The sequence below is a fragment of the Pyxicephalus adspersus genome, chromosome 2, assembly GCF_032062135.1.
Source record: "Pyxicephalus adspersus chromosome 2, UCB_Pads_2.0, whole genome shotgun sequence".
Taxonomy (NCBI): domain Eukaryota; kingdom Metazoa; phylum Chordata; class Amphibia; order Anura; family Pyxicephalidae; genus Pyxicephalus; species Pyxicephalus adspersus.
The window spans coordinates 85359461-85382546 of NC_092859.1; the positions used below are offsets into that span (position 1 = coordinate 85359461).

Below are 23086 nucleotides of genomic sequence, written 5' to 3' on the forward strand. Positions count from 1 at the left end.
TCACAATCTAATGTCCCTACCATGGTCATATGTATTTAGTACAGTCTAAGGTTAATTTTTGGGGGGAAGCCAATTACCCTTACCTGCATGTTTTTTGAAATGGGGGAGGAAACTGGAGTACCCAGAGGAAACTCACACAAACACGGGGAGAATTTACAAACTTTATGCAGATAATGTCCTGTCCGATAATCCAACCTGGAACCTAGCGCTGCAAAGGCCAGAGTGCTAACCACTGAGCCACTGTGCTACCCAAATTCTTTTTTCCTTTGGTATCCTGCTAATGCTCTTTTTGCAGATAAAGAGTTCTGACTCAGATTATCTCTATACTTGTTTATAGTTAAGGATTCATAAGATTGAATCAATGGGCAGCATAAAAGCAAGGTAAAAAGATATTTAAACTGAGGGTAGCAGTGTCTGTAGGTTTATTTAAATTGACCATATACAATACAATCTGTTACATGCTAATATAGGAGATTTTTGGATGATTTTTAAGAGATTAGACTATAATTTATTAGGATTTACCTGAATATGACTCTCATTCTTTTATTCTATGGAATAGAGGTGATTTTTCACCAGTAATTTCTGCTATGTGAATAAATTTATGTATTGTGCAATCATGGGTGTTGACCACTGAATTAAGTAACTGTAAATCCCTTGTTTGGAGACTGACATCAAAAATATTTAGGTTTGTATCCAACCAGTGCCACAGCTCATCCTAGACTAGGGCTTTACTGGCAATTTATAATGATTCAGTCACACAACTAAAATTTCTTAGGACTGTGAATGTATGCCCTTGCACAACATAGTTGTTAGTAAAAAAACAGAGGAATTGGCGATTGGGTCAGGTCCCAAGCCAGGTGTCAAATACCAGGGATCCAGGAAACAGCACAAGGGAACTGGCTGGGAAACAGCAGACTGGGCAACAAGGGGTTAACACAGGAATTGGACAGGAAAAGCACTAAAGCTGCGTACACACTTCCAATTTTTATCGTTGGAAATGAACGACGAACGAACGACGAACGATCGATTGGGCAAAAATCGTTCGTAAAAAAAGTAACCAACGACGCCGACGAACGAGAATAGTCGCTGGAAATATCTGTATGTACAGGATCGGTGCTATACGATCGTTCGCAGATATCGTGCAGGATCGTTCGTCGTTCGTTTACCAACGATAATTATTGGAAGTGTGTACGTAGCTTTAATTAAACAGCAGGTTTGCAGGAACTGCTAAGCAGAGCCAGGGGGCTCGGCACTAGGGGAGACATGTTGCAAGAACGAGTGCTGTGTCTGAGCTAGCTAAATAGCCAGGGATTCCTAAGGGGCTATTTCCTGATTGGCCGGTGGGAGGAATGATACTGATTAAATCTGGAAGAGCAGGTGCACCCAGTTTCAGAACTGCAGGCATACGCAGGAGAGAGGCGCCTGCACTTTAGCGGGGAAGGGGTAAGTGTGACATCATCTATAACTGTGTGACATCATCTAAAATAGTTTTTGTCTCATATCTACTAGATTAAACCTACATTTTTAATTTTTATAGGTGGGGGATGGGGAAAATCACAGAATAGGCAAAGGTAAGGAAAAGGGAGGGGAATGTAGTCAGTTTTAATGTTAAAATCCTTCCACCTAATTTAGGTGCTGCATTTTCCTACCTATTTATTACAACAAGCATATCTTGGAAATGTACAATGAAAGCACCACAAAGAAGTTATTTAATTGCCTTGAAGTCTTTCTGCTACAGATATGGCAAATACAATTATGCTTATTCATTCTTTTTCCATATAGTTATGCCGGTACTATTCTGCTCAGTACATAATTTGTATAACATCTCTGTATGAATAACAATTCATGTCTTTTATTTTGCTAAATTAAATTTAAAATAGTTTTAAGTCCTTGTCACCACTTTATGTTGTGTGATTAAATGTTCCCATTTAATCATACTGCACTCTTTTTACTACACTGGCTCTGACAGAAGAATTAAGACTGTGTTTTCCCGAAAAGAGGCACATATTTTACATGCTCCAGATGCTGTTGGCAAGCTGCAAGCTCTATACTTGTGCAACTGCAGGATTTCCCTGCTTAAGTAATTGTTCACTTGCAGGGCGTGTATTATGTGGGAAATTCCCACCCTTTATCAGCTTTCACTAGGTGTAATAATCCTATGTAAAGAGTCAGTCTGCTTAAAGATAAAGTGATTTAATATCAGAGCAATGGCATATTTTAGCCCGAGTTGTAGCACATCTCTGTTTGATGTTCCTCCAATTATTATGGAAAACTTCTGTGAATTGATGGACTGCAGTGATGGAGAGCTAGGATGGAGAGGGCTGGGTAAGTTCGGCAAACTTCTTACATGATTAAAATCTACTTTATAATAATAAATAAAGAAATGTTTTAATTTAGCTTTAATGTCATTGCTTTTAGTAAAATAGGACATAGCACAGTTATCAAGCATTTCTACCTAAGGGTGATCATAGCAAATCTGACATTCCCTGGTGGAGAATCATTCACATCCATCTGTTTCATTGGCAGTAATTTATTCTGCACCAAGGAATTTTTCAGTAAATGTCAGATTTACTGCTTTATAAATAAACCCCATTGTAAGGTGTAATGTTGCGGTAGGCACAACTGTCTAAAATGGGATTTCTGCTCATTTGGAATTTTTTTCCTCTCATTTCCTGATGTGTTTCTCTAACAGACAGTAAAGGGAAAATAGTACAGAAACAAGCAAAAATAATATATGTAATACAAAAAGTAAAAACTTTTGGGTTTTACATAACCTTCATAGAAACTACATAGCTTGTCTGTTTTGTATGTGGGGTAGATTTGAACCAGAACACAGGAAATATTGTATAGGGTTGCACTGAAAAAGTACTTCTCTAAAGCAGTGACTGTGGATGGATTTTGTGAAGAATTTCCATATTTGTTAAAGTGGACCTATCACCAATTCCTTAATTTATAATTCTCATCCCCCTCTTACATAAATATATAATTGATTATTGGTACAATTTTTCAGTAAATATTTTTTATGCCTAGGCACAGATTATCTTTCTTCTTCCTTGCCAAGGCCAGGAAGACATAACCCCCACTGACCTCCTCACAGCTGGTGCCCCTGCACAGAGAATGTCTAAATGTATCTTAGTGCAGACTTCTGAAGAAATCAGTGCACCAATCACACAAACAGGAGATGACATTTCTGGAGGCTTTCTGTACACCATAGTCATTGCATTTTATGTCAATAAATAGAAAATTACAGAGGCAGCAGACAGAATTTGTAATAACATGGAATTACACAAATGGCATGTGTATCCATTGTATATGCTAAAATTTGTTTTGTGAAAATGGAGTTCCCATTTAGGTTTTGGACAGAGCGCAGAAATGTCACTTTCTCTGACACTTTCTAAGACTGCCTGTGTCACCACTTTTTTTTTCCTTACTTTTTATCTTCTTAATAGGAATCAGACAGTACAATGAAATGAAAGGTAAGCTTGTTGCTTCCTATTTCTTAGGTTTGAGACAGAAAAGGGACACAAGCAGCTCAATCTGTGAAGGTCAGGGAAGGTTTGGAATCTGTCAGGATTTTGTTGCTGTATGTGTCCCCATTGTGTTTCCTGTCTAGATATTAAATGCCAAAACAGAAAAAAATAAATATTTACCAGCAAGCAATTATTCATTATAGGGACACAATGTTAAACCCTAAATGGGCCAAAGACACTCTGAGATGCATTTTTTAATGGAACTAAACCCATTGATACTCACCTGTCTCTGTGCCAAGGCAGGCGCCGCCATCTTCTCTCTTCTTTCCTTCTGTATCCTGATCTTCAGCCATGCACTTTATGTGTGGCTCAGTGAGATTGGACAGCTGGGCAGCCATCAGGCAGATAAGAACAATTATTGCAGAAGGGATATCACCTATCCATTTCTGTAATAACCACCTACCTCATTGACTCATTGATTTTATAAAGCACGATTTTAGTTCCACTTTGACTTTTCATTACTCCTTAAATTTTACCCTAAAGTTTTCCATAAAACAAAGAATTTTGCATTGAAACTACCTGGACAAATGCTGGTGCCTTGTTTTATGTGCTGAAGCTGTGGTCTCTCTTGCTAAAATAAAAGTCTGATGTTGGAGGAGGTATGTTTCACATCTGCAGAGAAACCACTTTTCATAGAGGGTCCTTCTCTGCAAACTGCTGGCAGGGGACAGGCTTTTTACTTAAGATGTGGCTGCTTTCTAAAGCTGCGTACACACTTCCAATTTTTATCGTTGGAAATGAACGACGAACGATCGATTGGGCAAAAATCGTTCGTAAAAAAAGTAACCAACGACGCCGACGAACGAGGATAGTCGTTGGAAATAAATGACCGGACCGGCAGATCGGATTGGACGACGATCGTTGACCATCTATCGTGTGTACGGTCGTTCATTGATCGTCCATGGTCTGAGCATGCGCGGTGAACGAACGTTCGCTCACTTCCTGTGGCGCACGTCACTTCCTGTATCGTTCAAACGATCGCATCTATCGTGTGTACAATATCTGCGAACGATCGTGTCGTTATCTGTATGTACAGGATCGGTGCTATACGATCGTTCGCAGATATCGTGCAGGATCGTTCGTCGTTCGTTTACTACGGATAATAATTGGAAGTGTGTACGTAGCTTAAGGAAAATAAATTGTAAGACATTGCACGCCTTTTGTTTTGGTGCACTTGGAATGTGTTTACCTGATCTTCAGCTCCCATCATCCAACAGCACACTACTATGTTGCAATGTGTGTTCAACCACAGAACAGTTTTCAACCGTTTAATTAGATTATTTCAAATAACATATGGCAGCTTAACCAAATATTATGGCAACACAAGTATCTCTAGTATATAAATGTTTTAATAAATAAACTTATATCCAACAGCTGAGAGGCTATCTTCTGATTGGAGGGACTTCCGTAAAATTGAGAGGTATGCTGAACAAGGAAAAAGCAGAACAAAAGAACTTGTTTGGAGTTGGGCACATAAAAATAAGACTGTTGGTGACCTTTTAACAGTTCTACAGGAAATGGGACAGCAGAGAGCAATCTCCTTATTTAGAGGTAAAGCAATGCCTTAGGATACCCTTAAACTTGTTGTACATTTTGTGGTTAAAATAATAAAACACACAATATAAATTCAATTTTAAGATCTTTGGACAAAAGGAATTATTCTGGCAAGTGAATTATGTTAGCTTCTGTGTTTTTCAAGGGTTCATTAAAGAAAAAATTAGCAATTAGGAAGTGCTGATTTTTTGATAAATGGTAAATTGGTTTGATAAATGTTGATGATGTGGTTGTCTAGTGGTAGGTGGAGAACTGGACTTTTTCTGTTAAGTATATCTGAGGCCTGACACCAAAAGCACGCTATGGCTTTACTATGTTCAAAAGCATTTATCTTTATGTCTTTAGCTAATATTAAAATTATTTATGTTATAGGGTGATAACTGTCTTCTAGTCACAATAGCCTCCCATGGAGACTTCAAGTGGCTGCCATGACACATGCATTGACCAGGAATGATCTACTGCTGTACACACCCAATGTTGTGCAACCAAATGCAAAAATAGATTTAAAATGACAAAAACAATTGTTTTATGTAAAAAAAAAAACAAAAATGGTTTATGATGCATGGTTCTTTGGCACACTAAATGTAATGCTTTTTGGGGTTAGACCTAGGTTATTGTATTGAGGATATTTCACTATTTATCCAAATTGGTTTTCAGTTTAAATATTTTTTTAAACATTCTTTATTTATTGAATTAATATTTTGAAAACAAAAATATTACAAAACAATACAGTGGAGCATCAAAAAGGTAATAAGGTGGGGTAGTACATAATGGGGGTGGGGGGTTTAGGAAACGCACAAAGACATTATCACACATTTTACAAAAAAAACGCTTTGGTACAGGATTAAATCATTTTTTAAGGAAGCCACAATAAGTAGTGAAATGTCTTAACATTAAAAAAAGTGCCATTTGACTGTAACTTACTACTTCTAGTTAAATCAAAAGTTTAATGAATGAGACTCTTTAAAGAGAAAGCAAAGTGGACCTTAGAGTTTTTTTATGGAGTGGTATAAGATCTGGCAGAAGAAGCCTGGTCACTTCTTTAGATTTCACTAAAAGTATTTACAATTTGGAAGGTAGAAAAATGTCACAGAGCACAATGAGGATCAGTGGTGTTTGTTTCAAATACCCACATTGCCACATTTTAAAACTAGTCACCAGTCATTCTATTTATGTGAACACTGACTAGCTGTCAATTTATTGTAAATAGGGCATGGAAATAAAAAAGCACTGATCACCACCAAATTGAATCTGATTGCTTGTCTATGAATATATCCAATATAAATAAATAGCTTATAAAGAGGAGAAAAATAATGTCACACTTACCTCTTCCTTACTAAACTGCAAACGCCTCTCTCCTGTACATGCAGGCAGTTCTGACGCTGGGCGTGCCTCTGTTTCCAAGCTTTACCAATTCCGTTCAATCCGCTGGCCAATCAGAAAATAGTCTCTTAACCATCCCTAGCTATTTAGCTAGCTCACACATTGCATTCTGTATTCGTGCAACGTGTCTCCATTGTGCCGAGCACCTAGTTCTGTGAGCTAGTTCCTATTCACCTGGTGCCTAATTCAGTGTTTCCTCTGTCCAGCTCCTGTGTTAACCCCTCATTGTCCAGTCTGTTGGTTCCCAGCCAACTTCCCTGTGCTGTTCCAGTGTTCCTGTCTGTCTGTGGATGTCCTAGATTACCTGAACCTGCTGTTGCTTTTCTGTGTTCCCTGTGCCCTCAGTGGCCCCTGTGTCACTGGTGTCTGTCTCCTGGCACCCTGGCAATTGACCCCTGGCGTGTGACCTGACCTCTCTTGCTTGCTGCCTGCCTCAACCCCGACCTTCCTCGACTATCCTTCTGTTTTGTGATTTGGTACCATAATTGGCCCACCTTGGTGTGCCCAAGGATTTCAACCTGGCAGTAACCAGCGGTGCAACATCCTCACCATCAGAGGCTCTGGAGAAGACCTGGTTACTTCTTAGTCTCTGCGCCTTGGCCCTTCTCAGGGCTCCCACCACCTCCATGCAAGCCGGACCCTAGTGGTCCTGTCTCTACATGCGTGAAAAGGTGCAAATAAGCGAAAATCTGTTATCTGGCTACCACTTTATAAATGGGATATTTAATTTCATGTTGGCTAAAGTTCAGTATATAAAACAAGGAGAAATCATGACATGAAATGTGCAGTATCACATAGCATTCAAGGCTATTAGTAAAAATTAATTTTAATTGGTAATATGGAGATGCTGTATGTGTGTGAATGTGCTTTTGCCTTTGTAGCTATCAATTTTTTCAGAATACCTGCACATTCAAATTGTTCCTTGTTTCATCTGTCTTGTAGGGTTTTAAAGTATGCTTTTAAAGTATTTCATGACCAACCAGTACATTAATAGCTCAGTAAAGTGAAATAATGCATAGTGGGATAACATCTTTCATGTTTTCTTCTTTTTTATAGAGATAAATGCCCCGTCACCTATCAGCTTGCAGGAGATTAAACAGGGAACTAAGAACTTCAGCAAAGATTTCCTAATTGGAGAAGGACAGTTTTTTGATGTCTACAAAGCAGATATTAGGAAACAGATATGTGTTGTCAAGTTGCTTAAACAGGTGAAGAAAAAATTAAATGAGCTCCAGCGTACTGTTACATTGTCATTTATTAAGACATTTTATCTGTAATTTTACAAGCTACTGTACTTGAATATTTTTTTTTTTTGCCACAATATACCGAAAGAGAATACAGTAGACTTCGGACTATCCAGCCTAATGTGGCGGCAGGGTAGGCCGGATAACAAAAAATCTGTTCCAGCGCTTTGCACACCGCACCCGCGGACATCCGTAACGATTCCGGAGAGCAGGCAGCAGCAAAGTCCCAACCTGTGCCAAGTAGGAGCACCACAGCACACGTGTGCCTGCACCGCCCGACTTTTTACAATGGAGTTGTTGTTTTTTTCGGCCTCCGTGCCAGGCCGGAAAGTACGAAGGCCGTGTAGTTCCAAGCCGGATAGGCGAGATCATACTGTATTTAAAAGCAAATTTTACCATTGACAATCAGCCCTCTTGTCAAGTAAATGTGCCTAGGCACAGTTTCACAACACCATGTTGATTAAAATAAAGTTACCCTTACTGGTATAAATGCTGGGAAATAGTCCTGATGTGCATTTTAACCAAGGAAACCTCTTGGATGAACTGTAAATGATTTCAGAATTATTAAACAAGTCTGGTTATATGTAACTAACTATTACTAGTTTTACATTTATCATGTGGATAAATTAGAACCTTTATGACTTGCTTTAAAAGGCAATTCTGTAATTAGAATTATAACAAAACACTTTTAATGATACTTTTTGTAGTAATATAATTAGGAACATAATTTTCTTAATTATACCTACGTGATTGATTGGCATCACTTTGTTCTCTTTTGTGTATGGGCCTGTCAAATAGTGAACCTTTTGGCCACAGAATGATTAGAAAGTTTTAATAACATTTTACTAATGAGGTTTTTTTTTTTTTTTTTTTTAGAAAAGTCTATTGTGCATGCTGTGTATATTTTTGTGACCATCAGGTTAGGCAATTTACATGATAAAATGTCTTTTAATTTTGCACATCCAAATAAAGCAACCAGTGACATTTCGCATTATTGTGTACAGAATAGTGCTATAGCAGATCGTCAGAAGCAAGTTCAATTATTCCTGACACAGTGGCAATGCTTACCTAGGTAAGAATTTGATAAATATTCCTTATTTGTAATATCAATTTTTTTTTCACCTTACAGAACATACAAAAGTGTACATACAGAATGTTAATGTTAATTGTTTGGTCTTAGTCACGTGTATCATAAAATCTAGTTACCATCTACTGAGAAAATGAATTAGGAAAATGGGGTCTGTTTGTAAAGCAGTGAATATGACATTCACCAAAACAATTTTCTACTGAAGAATCTTACAGGTCCGTATATTTTAACGGCCGAGACTGATTTTCCACCAAGGAATGTTTTGGTAAATGTCAGATTCCCTGCTTTTATCAACTGACCCCTATGTCCTCATCATTCTTTGGGAAGACAATTTATGTTAAGGTTACTACATGTACAATAAAACTAAAAACTGTAAAAGACCTATAGATGTTCAACAAAATAATAATAATGCATAATGAGTTATCTAATGCTGTATAAAATTACATCTGTGAGAACAGTAGAATTAGTAAAATGTCTCTTACGTTTTATAGCAAACACCTACAAGCATCGCCCTGCTTTCTTGTAGAAGTGCACCCCTTTCTTACCTATTGCTCAGTGCGGCTGCCCATTACGTTGGTGGCTAACAGAGGAGCACAGGAGGGGAAGATGGTGGACTAGAGCCCACATATTAGATTTGTAGCTTTTGTGTGTATATTTATCAGTGTACAGTTGGTTACAATCAATTAGATCTAATCCGAGCACAGATAAAAAAATTTTTTTTTGTCTGGCAAAGTAGTTATACAATTACAACTAAATCTGATAACTAAACGATTTTATGTTGCTAAATATATTATCAAAATGTTTGATGATGGTGTCAGTTTGACAATAGTTTGATACAATTCTAAGACCAGAATTATTAGATACCTGCACTTTCATTTGTCTTCTTTTTTGACTAGCTTTATTTACGTTTTGCATTGCCGTGAACATGTATGGGAATGCAACACCTGTCTGACACAAACACAAGCTGTTCTTTCCCATCATATAAATCTTATTAGCACCTAGGTGTAGCAAATAAAAAAACAATTAGTTGGTAAAGAATAATTAGTAAATCTTTTTGTGTATTATTTTGAACCTTCAAGGGGAGTCATATCAAATCCATGTTTCCCATATTATCTTATATTCTAGATTCACATTACAGAAACTTTGATAGGACAGACCAACAATCAGCTCTATGATTGATTTCCTATTCAGCCATGATCTTTGTTACTGTATCCAAAGAGGAATATGAACTATAGGGCAATGTTACTAGATGGGAGCTCTTAGATAGGCTAAGCATTGAAAGGAAGGCACCTCAAATCAAGGGAGCCTTAAGCTACGTACACACAGCAGATTTTTATCGCCCGAAAATCTGCCGTGTGTACAGTCGGGGTCGTCCATCGTCCGAACGACCGACCTGCCGGATCCACGGACGATGGACGACGACCGATCCTAATGAAAGGGAAGGGGGAGAGAGTGCAGCAGGGTGCCGCTCCGTCGCTCTCCCCCTCCCCTCTCCATAGAGCATGAGCGGTGCTGTATGTACAGCACTCGTTCATGCATCGTGCAGTCCCTTGTCGTTGGAAAGGATCGTGAAAGATCCTTTCCAACGACAAAAATTGCAAGTGTGTACGCAGCTTTAGACATGTACTATTTTCTTCCTAATTCCTGCGTGTTTGGATTAGGCTTTCTGGCATAATAACTTTTATAAACCTTCTGGCACATAGATTTACTGAAAATAGCATACCTATAATCTAACAATTACTGTCTTTCTGTAACTTGAAGCATGTTTTATCTGTTTAGAATTCAGCACCAGAATGTATTAGAATTGCTTGGATATGTCAGAGCTGATGAAGCAACATGTTTGGTATATCCTAATCTGGAACATGGATCCCTCTTCCGTAGGTTGCATTATAGTGTAAGTTTGAATTATCATCTGTTCCCGGGGGTTTCTATAACTTATGTCAGAAAAGTGGTATTGTTCTGACTTGTGTTGCTGGTATATAGTTCTGTCATCTTTGACCATATCTATCTGGGTTGTGAATCAATTGTCCCTTATATTGGCTTATTTTATTATATCATAGGATAAGAATCCACCCCTTTCCTGGAATGTGCGCTACAATATTCTAGTTAAGGTAGCACAGGCTATCCACCATCTACACACAATAAGCCCTTGTCCTGTTATATGTGGAAACATAACCAGGTAAGTGTAAGTAAACAAAACACCATCAATTTTAATACATAGAACAAGACAAATCATAAAATGTTTTTTTTTGTTGTTGTTTTTTTTGTTCTTTTTTTTGTGGAAGTATCATTATGATTATTATTTCTTTGCACAGCCTGGCAAGACCTGGCATTGTTTTCAAATTTATACTAGATTTATATGATCGGAATAGAATTGCAGATGTTTTGGAGGTTATAACTATTTACTATTCCACTATAAATACTTGTAAGTGTATTTATTAATGCAACTTTGCAACACAATTTAAAGCCCTATTTTCACAAAGTATAAATAATACATCTGAGGAAAGTTTATAAAAGTATCAGTTGTTGAGACACGGGCTAATTTACAGAAGAATTATTGAGAATCTTTACTCATCGTATTGTGTGAATATGCACAATTTTCAGATCTCCTAATCGTGGTTCATATTTTCTCTCATCCAGCAAAAATATATTGCTTGATCAGCATTTTCAGCCAAAGCTCTCTGACTTTGCCATGGTCCATTTGAGGTCTTACCTGATAAATCACATTAAAACTATCAAGATGGATCATGCCACTCTGATGTTCCTGGGATATTTGCCAGAGGAGTACATTAGGAGGGGAGATCTGTCTGTGAAAACTGATGTGTATAGCTACGGCATTGTGAGTATGTGAAGAATCACCTTTAAAGCTTTGATTCTGAACCAGGAATTTCATTAGAAAGGTTTATACTTCACATAAAGTTTTATGAAGATAAATCTTGCAGTTAATGCTGAAGTATAATTTGCAGAAAGAGAAGAAAAACTAAATAATATGTGGCTGCTAAAGGAAGCACATAAATTCTTACACATGATATCAGAGTTTTTTTTGCCCAAGAAAAAGCTATACAGTATTACCCATGTTATCACACCAACTATCATGAAGGTTTTTATGAATGCAGGTTCAGGTATTACTAGTAGTAGTTAGTCACATTCAACTTAACCTGGACTATGTTGAATATGTTCTTAGCTGTCAAGTTTAAAGCCTGACTCCAGGACCCCCATCCCTTTCTTCTGGGATCTGTTTGGTTGGCATTCATTGTATATGGTACCCTAACAAACCCTGGGAAATACACCTGTTATGCACCTGTTGCAACACAAACAGAAATGCATGTGTGTATAGTAAAACAGACCACATTGCTATAGTGAAAACGAGCCATTACTGCTTATTAAGAATGTGTACAATGTCCATAGTCTGAGCACAGGTGATGGAGGTGCCCAGCACCAGTTTTGGAACTTTTAGATGTTTACATAAGGATGGTCATTACAGGAAAAGAACATGTATAATGTGCTCAAATAAGTTTTCTTTTTTTTAAATTTGTGTTGAAATTGATGATCTGGTGACAGAGTTGCTTTAATTAACACATGCATGATTTTATTTTCTCTTATTAGATTATAATGGAAGTTTTAAGTGGCCGTCAAGCTGTTGTTGTAAATGGACCCAAGGTTACTTACCTTGTAAGTATTTTTGTAATAGTTATGTTCATAACTCTCCATTCTTACATATTGAAAGTAATGCATGAGAGGTGTTCAGTCTCAAAAGAATAAAAAATGTGGCTTCCTATACAGCATTATCTGTAGCTTGACAAGAAAACATGTTCTTCTGCATATCCATTATGTTTACAGTTTTTTTTTTGCCTGAACGCCTTCATTTCTCTTGCATGTAACATATTTTTTTTTATAGAGGGAGATATTTTGGGAACAAATGGAAAAACATGGAATTGATTCCCTAGTCCAATTAAAGGATATGAAAGTAAGCAAGTTTCCTTGTAGTGTAATGACAAATCTTCTTGGTGTATCTATTGACAGTACAGCAGTACGGGCCAGACAGAGGCCCACAATGAATGAGGTGAGGAATAAAGTCTCTGTCCCTGTTATGAAGTTATGGTCAATATTTCTAAGTTTTAAAGATAAATTGTTAACGTTTGTTTAGGTTTTGGAAAGAATAGAAAGCTGTATGGATTCTGAAAAATTCACTGAGGACCAGCCGAAGCCCCTCATATCTATTCCCCCTTCCATATGGCCTTTGCATGAGAGCCATTCCAAGGTTCCTGTGGAGATGGATGAAACCATGGACAATTGTATTCATATATATGAAAGAAATGAGACCAAATGCGGACAATCAGAGATTGCATTTGTAGGCAACACCAGAAAGGACAGAGCTGAGGAAAAACTTAGTTCTGTTTTCATGCAAAGCAAAGTTGTGTCGGCTAATGATTTCCTGCACAAACCCTTTACAAGCAGACCTGTTGAATGCAGCTGCTCATCTGGGCCTTACAATACATCCTTCTGTGAGGAGTGCATAGCAAATGGTTTTGGCCAAGACCAGTAAAAAAAAAAAAAAAAAAGGTTGAGTCATATGAAAATCTAAAAATAACAATACAATCAATACAATACAGTAGTATGGTGCATATAGTATCTGTAATACAGATGTCAAGGTATGTTATTATTAACAAAGGAATGTAAATTATGCAGCTATACTAGGAGAATAGAACAATTGTACAATTTTATACAATATTTATCAATGCAAAAAAAAATATTTGTTCTAGTCCAGTCTATAGGTACAGTAGTACGTATAGTAGCATTGAATAGGATACAATTTGATTCTGAAAACAGCTCTGCGGTCTGTCCAGAGGCTTCCAGTTAGGGGCTGTTAAGAGTGCAGGAAATGTTGAGAATATAAAGCCTAGAGCAGGGGTACAAGAAGAAAAAAATTAAATTGGGGGGTTTCTATAGATGACTGGAACCTGAATAATGTGAAGGTTTACCCAGGAAATGAAATGAAGCTTTTAAGATGAGTGTGATTATGTAAAAAACCCTCATTTGCTATCAGTCATTAGTCACTTATTTGTAATTTCTTTGAATGTTATCCAGTGCCTTTTTTTTAAATAAATAATTTTGTCAAAAGTATGGTCTTTTCTACTTATTTTAGTTAGCAAATACACTGGTAAAACACATTTCAGTTACAATTATATGTTATACTTGTGTTCTGAAGCTTTTTGTTTGGGTTCCTTCCAAAAAGTACAAGTGAAGTACTTCTCTTCTTTTTTTTTATTAAATCAAAGCAGTATCAACCATGTAGAATTTCACATTTTTACATTTATTTATACATATGATACATTTGACACAGCCAACAGATTGAGATGCTTAGTGATAAGAGGTTCAGAATGCCCAACTGTAAAAACAGTCACTGCATCATTAGGAATGTCTCCTGCTTTTACCTTTTATTCTTTTTACTGAAAGTCACCAGTCTCCAGGTTTGTTATTAGCTCAGGGTCATTTTTTTTATCATGCTGTTTCTTTTGAAAAATTATATCATCTGCCATTTGAGTGCACAACGTTAAAGAATGCTGTGCTAACTGTATACAGTAGCAAACATTGCCTAGGCAATAGATGCTGAGGTTGGTTTCATGGATATAGGGCTGGTACCGTACTGAAAAACTTAATAACACTTGTGTGTTAGTACAAAGAGCCAGAGTTAGTAAAAAGCTGCACATTAAAGTCTTGTAGAAAGGAAAGATAGATGTCAGATCTTTTGTGATTGCAGATGAACGAACAAGCGCTGTGCACACAAAGCTATAAAACTGTTAAATGTCTGTGAACTGTTTAGTGTTCTGTGTTGTCAAATTAGTAATACATAGTTTTAAGACTAATTTTATTGTTGGTTCTTTGTTGTTTATCACAACTTGTACAGGCAATACACTATCTATTTAAAGTTTATGTACAACCAAAAAGTTTTTTTTTCCATAGGTTTGTATAGAGCAGAAAGGGTTTAAACCCCCTACCATGTTATCATGTTATGAATTATGCATCTCCATAACATAAGGAAAGGTTTTGAGTAGTTCTAACATTTACTGACCTAGGGTAACAACACCACTTCTATTAACAAATGTGAATAAAATAACTGTGTTTAGTGGAAACAGTTCTGCTTTAGATCATTACCATTGCATATAGCGTCACCTTCCAGGTGCAGATGCTAGATTTAACTAAAGAACAAAAGACAACCCAGAGGTGATGTGCACTGGTGTCAAATACCCTTTACACTGGGAAACACAGTTATTAGCTTAATGCCTTAAGACTTTTCAAGGTGGAGCATTGGTTGGCCACAAGCAGTTATGGCTAAAGCACCAAAATCTGGGGATTGGCGTCAGCATTGGTGGTCCTATTTTTGCACCTTCTGGCATTGCTACTGCTTGTCTGCACCCTTTTTCACACATACACATCACCACTCCAGGTAAGCAAGCTTTGATTCCTGAGGTTTGTAGGATACCCAGTTATTTGTCACTTCATACGTTGGTGACAATAAAGTGGGCAGCTTTGGAAGTTTTGCTGACAGCAATCAGTATTGGCCTGTATTTTTCCCTTAAGATTTTTAGTCTGCTTTTCATTATTTTTTTCACCGACCAATTGATAACATTGCTTTGGGAAATCCTAAAAGATCTGTGTCCCCTAATAAATAAAATAGATTTTTTTTTTAAATTGTACTCACCCAAAAAAATCGTGTTCTCTGTATTCACCGTAGGACACAGCACCAGCCCATGTGCTCTCTTTTGGTCTGTTGACTAAACCATTAGAGGAAGTTTTTAGGTGCAGTTAATCCTACTACAAACTTGGAGCTATTATGTGTTGAACAATATACAGAACACTCTGCATCTTACCAGTCCTTGGGTGTGGTGGTTGCATTAGATAAAATATGCATCTTGATAACATTAGAAAAGGTGTTCCTTGCTGACCTATGGTAACATTCTTTATAAATACAGCACAATGAGTAGGTGTTGTTACTTTAGGACAAAAAGTGTTACTGTCTCCTAGGATTAGGAGGTGCACATACAGAAAAAAAGCTTAAAAAAAGAAAACTATCAAAGCCAGCACATCTAAGGACCGGTAAACTGCAAGATAACAATTTATATGATAATATATAATTTTTTTGTTTTGGGCTGGGGGATTTAAATATACTTTAATTAAAAAAGAATAATTGATGTATTAAATGACATCCAAACTCCATAAGAGGGCGCTTTAATCTTGCAAGAGAAGCATAGACAGAACAGATGCTAGGAAATTAAATATTCTGTATCATGTTCAATATTTCAAGCACTTTCTGGCAATTGAATGAATTCATCAGACCAGCCAACAGGCTTCATGTAGAGGAGGACTGTTGTAATGGTAACAATTGCAAAGCTCATATATAATTATGTTCCCAGTATTCAGTTTATTTGTCCATCTGATTGTTAGAATAACTAGCATAGTGCAGTTTTGCCAGGAATTGTAAGGTAAAGTATCATTTCAATAAACATGAGCTGTATAGTCTCAGTTTGATGAGTTTATTAGTGTGGACTATAAAATTGAAATGTGTGTATCTTCTGTGTAATAGGCTCTGCTAAAAGCAATAATTGTCTGGATGTTTTTCTGCATCTTTAATATACCTCAAAAATCGCAGTGCATCCATTTTGGGTATCCTTATTCAGTATGAAATATAATCAACAAATCATTTTACGTGGTGTGTTTCTAATGGGGATAATATTTTAGAAGAGTAGTGTGCCTTGTTTACCTTTATCCTTTTTGTTACTGTAACTAAGAACCCCTTTTTTTAAATACTTAATTCCCTTATACCCCTAATTTTTCCTTGTGTTATTTATTATGTGTATCTTATTACATATTGTGCTATAAACATAGGTGAAAATCATTTGGATTCGTTTTTTACGCTTGAGATAAATCAATGACCCCTTTTTCCTAAGATATGTTCCTCTAATTCAACTGTCCAGTACTAGGACCCTATAGACTAACAAAAGTACTGGCATTTGAAGCTGAATTACCTATAACTTGGACACGGAATCAATTGATTTGAAAAGAACTTGTTGGGTTATATTACTTTATTAGTGATGTTGACATGTTCACTTTAAACTAACATTTGTGCATGCTACCTTGCCGCTACTGACATCTTGGCTGAGCCTTCTGGGTTTGGCGTCTTTGACCATTTTGTTTGGCCAGCCTGGGATGATAAACCTTCCACACATGTGTATGGAAGCTTTTATGTTGATATCACCTCTACACCAAACACATGCTAATATTATACACTAAACTGTGCATACACTATTAACGAATACAAAGAAACATGCTAGGAGGCAGGCAGAAAGCATTTATGCAATCCTGCTACACATTATATCTGTTGAAAAGAACTGCCTGCCTTTAATGTCTATGGCAGCATTTTATGCTCTGTTCTCTGTACTCACAACATTGTGCTGTATAGGGCTGAGACTACAAGCGTAGTAACCCACATCCATGATAGAACACTACAAATGATGGAACTTGTAGTTTTCTTATAGACAGGCAACTGACTTTGCTGCCCTCACTCAAAAATAGTGAAAACCACCAGATGGCTCAGATTGACTGACTGTTGTATTTCCCATTACCCAACAGTCTCACCTGCTTACTATTGACACCTGTATACTATTTTTAAAGATGCAATACTCAGAGAGGTGATCATGCCTATTAGTAACCCCTGGGGGCACAAAGCAAGTGCAAAGGTAGTAGTAGTACACCAGATCTACTGACCTCTGCACTCTCTCGAGGCTACAACGTGTGCCAGCTTGGAGGAGGAAGTGGCAAATGATGTAATAAATGGCTGCGAGGAGCTGGCCTGCTGCAAGCATGTGGGGGCATGAAAACAACAGTACCCCAATAAAAGCTTCAACATCATGAGAATGTAAGTTTTGACCTATAGTTTTCAAACTAGACTGTGCCATAAACCCCGCTAGAAAGATTTATTCTCTCTATCTGTTGTGATGACCACTGGCACTGGGTAAATCTTTCTGCTGGAACATCTGTTAAAGAAACAAGTGTCTAAAGATTAGTTGTTGTAGAGATTTTCTATTTCTGTGGTTGAGCCTTTGAGACTGAAAGTGAAGATTATACAGTGAAGCTCAGAAAAAAAACAAAAGTTTCAGTCAATATTTACTCTATACAAAACCAAAAAAAGTTTTCACATGGAGTAGCTAGTGGCCACCCTGTCGCCTGAACCCCTGCTATAACCAGCATGAAGCACTTATTCCTTGAATGAATTTACATGCCCTCTCTTTCCTGCAGGGGGTAGGTGTTTGCCCCTACTCAAACTAGAAGTGGGTAAGTACTTCCCTCTGGGGATATTGAGGGATGAAAGAACATGGTGGCTGCTGGCTAGCTGCTCCACCTTAATTCAATCTTAAAAAAGGAAAAGAGTCTGGTAACATAAGAATTGAATGGTAAAAAAGAAATTTTTTTTAGTTCCAGTTCGTTGTGACTGAATATTATTTTTTATTTATAAAGCTCTAACACAAACTATACACTGTTTATTGTATTGTAGAATAAAGGGATGCAGATAATCAATGTGCATACATAACGCACACCAACTATGATAACTATGGAGGAAAAGTCTCTGCCATAAAAGCCTATTGCTAGGAACACACAATGTGCTTTTCTCTCCTTGTTTTTTTCTATTGATAACATGGCTGTAAGTATGATCAATTTCAATTGATCCTTTTAATGAACCACAAGTATTCTATTTACTATCCACTTGTTCAATATTTGATTAGTAATAGTTTTTACCATTAAATCTAATTGAAACATCAATTGTAACACAGAAATTGCTTTTGATTTCCATACATTATTATTATTATTATTATTAATAATAATAAACTGTATTTATATAGCACCAACATATTACGCAGCGCTGCACATTAAATAGGGGATGGAAATGACAGACAGATACAGACAGTGACAGGAGGTGAGGACCCTGCCCCAAAGAGCTTACAATCTAGTAGGTGGGGGAAGTAGCACACAAAAGGAGGGGGGCTTATTCAGGAAGTTGACTAAACCATCAACATAAAACCTTGCTCATAATTACAAAAAATTCTATCATAATTACAGGTGTTTTGAATCATTCCATGTTTTCCTTTAACCAATTATCTAGTAAAGATAATAAACATTACACATTGGGTCTGATTTGTTAAAGCTTTCCAAGACTGAAGAAGAAGACTACCATGGGTGAACTTGGGTGATCCAGCAAACCTGTATTGGATTCCTTAAAACCATTTGCTCTTAGTTGGCAAATGTTTTTAATGCTAGACCAGATCAATTCCAGGTTTGCTGGATCACCCAGCTTTACCCATGATAGTCTATCTCTCCCAGTCTTGGAGAGCTTTAATAAATCAAGTCCATTGTTTTTGGTTAGATGCCTGCGAATTTATACAAAATGTCATTTATACTTTCACAAATTATGAAACAATTAAACAAAAAATCCACAACAATTGTTCTACACAGGAGTATATCATGCAGCTTCATCCAACCAGGTGCAGAACAGTAAAATGTGTTTTTATTATTAATAAACAGGATTTATATAGCGCCAATATATTACGCAGCGCTGTACATTAAATAGGGGTTGCAAATGACGGACAAATACAGACAGTGACACAGGAAGAGAGGACCCTGCCCCGAAGAGCTTACAATCTTGGACTTACAGCGCTGCGTAATATGTTGGTGCTATATAAATCCTATTTAATATTATTCATATTAGGAGTTAGAATTATTAGCCTGGGCTTAGATTGAACCATAGGTTTTACTAGTGTATTGTAGCTCAGACTCATTCACACCTTTAAAAAACTGCTAGTTGAGAACAACTCATGTGTGATGAATAATACATAAAATAAAAGTATAGGCATGTTTCCTGTCCTTTAGTCAATGAACCTAAGATAACCATAAACATGGCCGACCACTGCCCTTTGGCGACACTTCCGCTCCCTTCCAATGTTTTCCGTATCGTGCCGTGGCGCGCTCTGGTGACGTACGCGAGTCTAGCACAAGGGCGGCTGATTGGAACTAGAACGGTGTGCAGATGAGGAACCGGGCTGTGACAAGTCGCTGTGACAGGGAAGATTGGATTCGGCTGACGGGACGATTACTACCGGCGAAGGGGGAGTCTGAGGATGGCGACAAGGACGAAGATGAGGACCCACCAGAGGTGTCAGATCCGGAATTTCTGGATGCAGAGGAGATGGAGGGGGGAGCGGTGCAGATCCCATCCTACTCACCACACAACACCCGGGGTAAACACCTGCTGCACCCAGCATGCCCCCTGCTGGGGTATTACAGCTATGACCATAATTACCCCTTGTTGTCACCGGAAGAGGAAGTGAGGGGCTGATTATTATTATTGATAACCAGGATGTATCCACCATATTACGCAGCGCTGTACATTAAATAGAATTACAAATGTCAGACTGATACAGACAGTGACACAGGAGGAGAGGACCCTGCCCCGAAGAGCTTACAATCTAAAGGATAACAAACAGATCTGGGATCCAATCATTTCTTCTAGAACAAGTTTTGGAAAGTTTAGGATTTAGATGTATCTTAGTGTTAGACAAGTAACTATAAATCTCATTTATGATATAGCTTGTGTTTATCTGACACTCCTATTTGTTGCTGTCTGTCCCCTGAAATAAAAACTATCAGTGGTCACCTCTCCGTTCTCAGATTTGGAGCCATTGGCTGGGATGATGTCACACGCGTTGCTGATTGGCTGGGATGATGTCACACGCGGTGCTGATTGGCTGGGATGATGTCACACGTGGTGCTGATTGGCTGGGATGATGTCACATGCAGTGCTGATTGGCTGGGATGATGTCACCCGTGGTGCTGATTGGCTGGGATGATGTCACCCGTGGTGCTGATTGGCTGGGATGATGTCACCCGTGGTGCTGATTGGCTGGGATGATGTCACACGTGGTGCAGATGTGCAAAGATCTTACCATCTTACCTTAAGAAAAAATGCAGATAGTCAGGGAGGATTTTGTAAGACAGAACTTAATCTCTGCTGTCATATAAAGCTGCCTGTCTGCATTTTTTTTTCAAACCCTCCCCAGGGTTCAGTTTAATGTGTTCCAGGAGACCAGAGTCGGATGTTTGCAGGTTTCTGTCTTCTCTCACACCTTGTTCTGTCCACAGTCACTGACACGAATATCAGTATGATATCCTCCACAATAATACACAATTTTAAGACTCCCCAACAGCCTAGATTGTAAGCTCTTGGGGTCAGGGTCCTCTCCTCCTCATGTGTCACTGTCCGTCATTTGCTACCCCTATTTAATGTACAGTGCTGCATAATATGTTGGCGCTATATAAATCTTGCTTAACCTCCTGGGCGGTTCATTTCTGTTGAATTTATATGTCTAAAAGTGGTACTTTTTTCATGAAAATTTGTTTTACAGTATAATATAATAGTATGAGTATAATAAAGTTTGAAACACAAAATCATGTCAAAATAATAAATGAAATACATTTAAAAAAATAAATTTAATAATAAACGTTGACATGATTTTGTGTTTCAAACTTTATTATACTCATACTATCATACTATAAAATAAATTTTCATGAAAAAAATGTACCGCTTTTAGACATCCGGTCTATCCAGTGTATTGAATTCAATACAGTTATTTTGTGTTAAATGCAATACAAAATAGTTTGAAATCCCGCCACTCTCCTAGCGACAGCTGTACGCACCAACGTCACCGGGAACTCCCAGGGAACGTCAGCGCACCCCCGGGGAAAGATCGAGGAAGAGGACACGGCCAGAGGATGGCAGGACACTGGAGGACGCCGATGGGACCAGGTAAGCCTTTATTTTTTGGGTTACCGCTTTCAGCAGGGTTTTTTTACCCCCACACTCGGGCTTACCGCTCGGGAGGTTCATAATAAGAATAATAATAAAAATAATCATAAGTCATTGTATGTAGTACTCTCTACTGACTTATTCTATGAGAGTTTCCATATCTATTTACTCACTCATTGTGCTAGTAATCAGACCATTGTCTTCCATAATTTGGGCGATTCTCACCCAGAATATATATGTAGATCAGGAAAGTCAGACTGAAGGTAAACTTCTAGCTAAATATTGTCACAGCCAGAGAACCACCAGCATGGCTTCATATTTTTACTACTACATTATTACTCTCACAGAAATCTCACCAAAATGATGAAAAAAAATTCTATTTACTATTTTTATTTATAAAAAACAGTCTATAGGTGTAGAGAATACATCAGTCAAATGAATTTGTATGTGATTATGATTTAGGACTGTAATTATGAAATGATTTTGTCCTAATCACAAATGTTTTCTTTTATTAACTCTTTATGAATATTATAATAACAATCATCTATTGTATATAGTGACTTTTATTTTGGTTTCCTGTTATATCTTGACACACGGTAACCCTGCTTGTGGCACTTTGTATTAAATGTTTTATCTCTCTTTAACTGTAGTGAAAATTTTAACAGAAGACTCCAGGGAATATATCGTCACTGGGTTCTTTCCACTGATTGATCCGTGGTGGTCTGTAACGGTGTATGTGAAAAGCGGCTCCTCTCATTATTTTGCCAAAGGATTCCCATCATATGAGCTGAAAGATGACATCCTTGGAGAGCAACCCATATTGTCACTGTTTCTTAAGGAGTGTGGAGTCCATGATGAGTTCAAATCGACATTTTTGGACTGGGTAAAGAATTACCCTCCTGTTACTTTCAGCCGACTGATGTGTCTGGCAGAGGATTTTCAGAAGAAACATGACAAAAATATTATGTCTTATTTGACTAATTCAGGTATGTGACATATATGAATTTTTCAGGTCTGATGAATTCTAGATTTATGTAAAACAGGGCTGACCAACCCCCAAAGCCATCAGGTCAATGTTCTTACAAATCTTTAGCCTTTTTTTTTTTTTTTTTTGACAGAAATGACGCGTAGGCTGGGTACACACGTGCAATAATTGTCGTTGGAAAGGATCTTTCGATCTGCACGATGCATGAAGGAGTGCTGTACATACAGCACCATTCTGCTCTATAGAGAGGGGAGGGGGAGAAAGATGGAGCGGCACCCTGCTGCGCGCTCTCCCAGTTCACTTGCTTTACGATCGTTTGTTGTCCATCGTCCGTGGATTCGCCAGACCAGACGATGGACGACGAGCACTGTACACACACCAGATTCCCGTCCGATATCAGCCCTGAGCCGATTATCAGACGAGAATCATTGCACGAGTGTACACAGC

The 23086-nt window shown here is 37.8% G+C and overlaps 2 protein-coding genes across 4 annotated transcripts in view; both read left to right on the plus strand.

Moving 5' to 3' along the window:
- Positions 1 to 2163: 2163 nt before the first annotated feature.
- On the plus strand, positions 2164 to 13919 carry IRAK3 (interleukin 1 receptor associated kinase 3). 2 transcript variants are annotated; one of them, XM_072401308.1, is made up of 10 exons: positions 2164 to 2325; positions 4905 to 5081; positions 7524 to 7675; positions 8716 to 8783; positions 10578 to 10692; positions 10859 to 10977; positions 11439 to 11637; positions 12405 to 12470; positions 12697 to 12861; positions 12946 to 13919. In XM_072401308.1, exons 1-10 carry the CDS (start codon positions 2208 to 2210, stop codon positions 13342 to 13344), a joined length of 1578 nt encoding a protein of 525 aa, XP_072257409.1. In that variant the 5' UTR covers positions 2164 to 2207; the 3' UTR covers positions 13345 to 13919. The 2 variants fall into 2 exon arrangements, with proteins under 2 accessions (XP_072257409.1, XP_072257411.1); XM_072401310.1 differs by lacking the exon at positions 4905 to 5081.
- A 5895-nt stretch (positions 13920 to 19814) lies between these two features.
- The window catches only part of HELB (DNA helicase B), a 12988-nt gene continuing 9716 nt past the window's right edge, over positions 19815 to 23086 (plus strand). Inside the window, exons 1-3 of one of the 2 annotated variants that reach the window (XM_072401319.1) lie at positions 19957 to 20089; positions 21530 to 21654; positions 22305 to 22640. In XM_072401319.1, the coding sequence (XP_072257420.1) occupies positions 21621 to 21654; positions 22305 to 22640 (370 nt within the window). In that variant the 5' untranslated portion in view covers positions 19957 to 20089; positions 21530 to 21620. Of the gene's footprint in view, positions 20090 to 21529; positions 21655 to 22304; positions 22641 to 23086 lie in introns of both variants that reach the window. The other variant, XM_072401318.1, reaches the window with a different exon arrangement.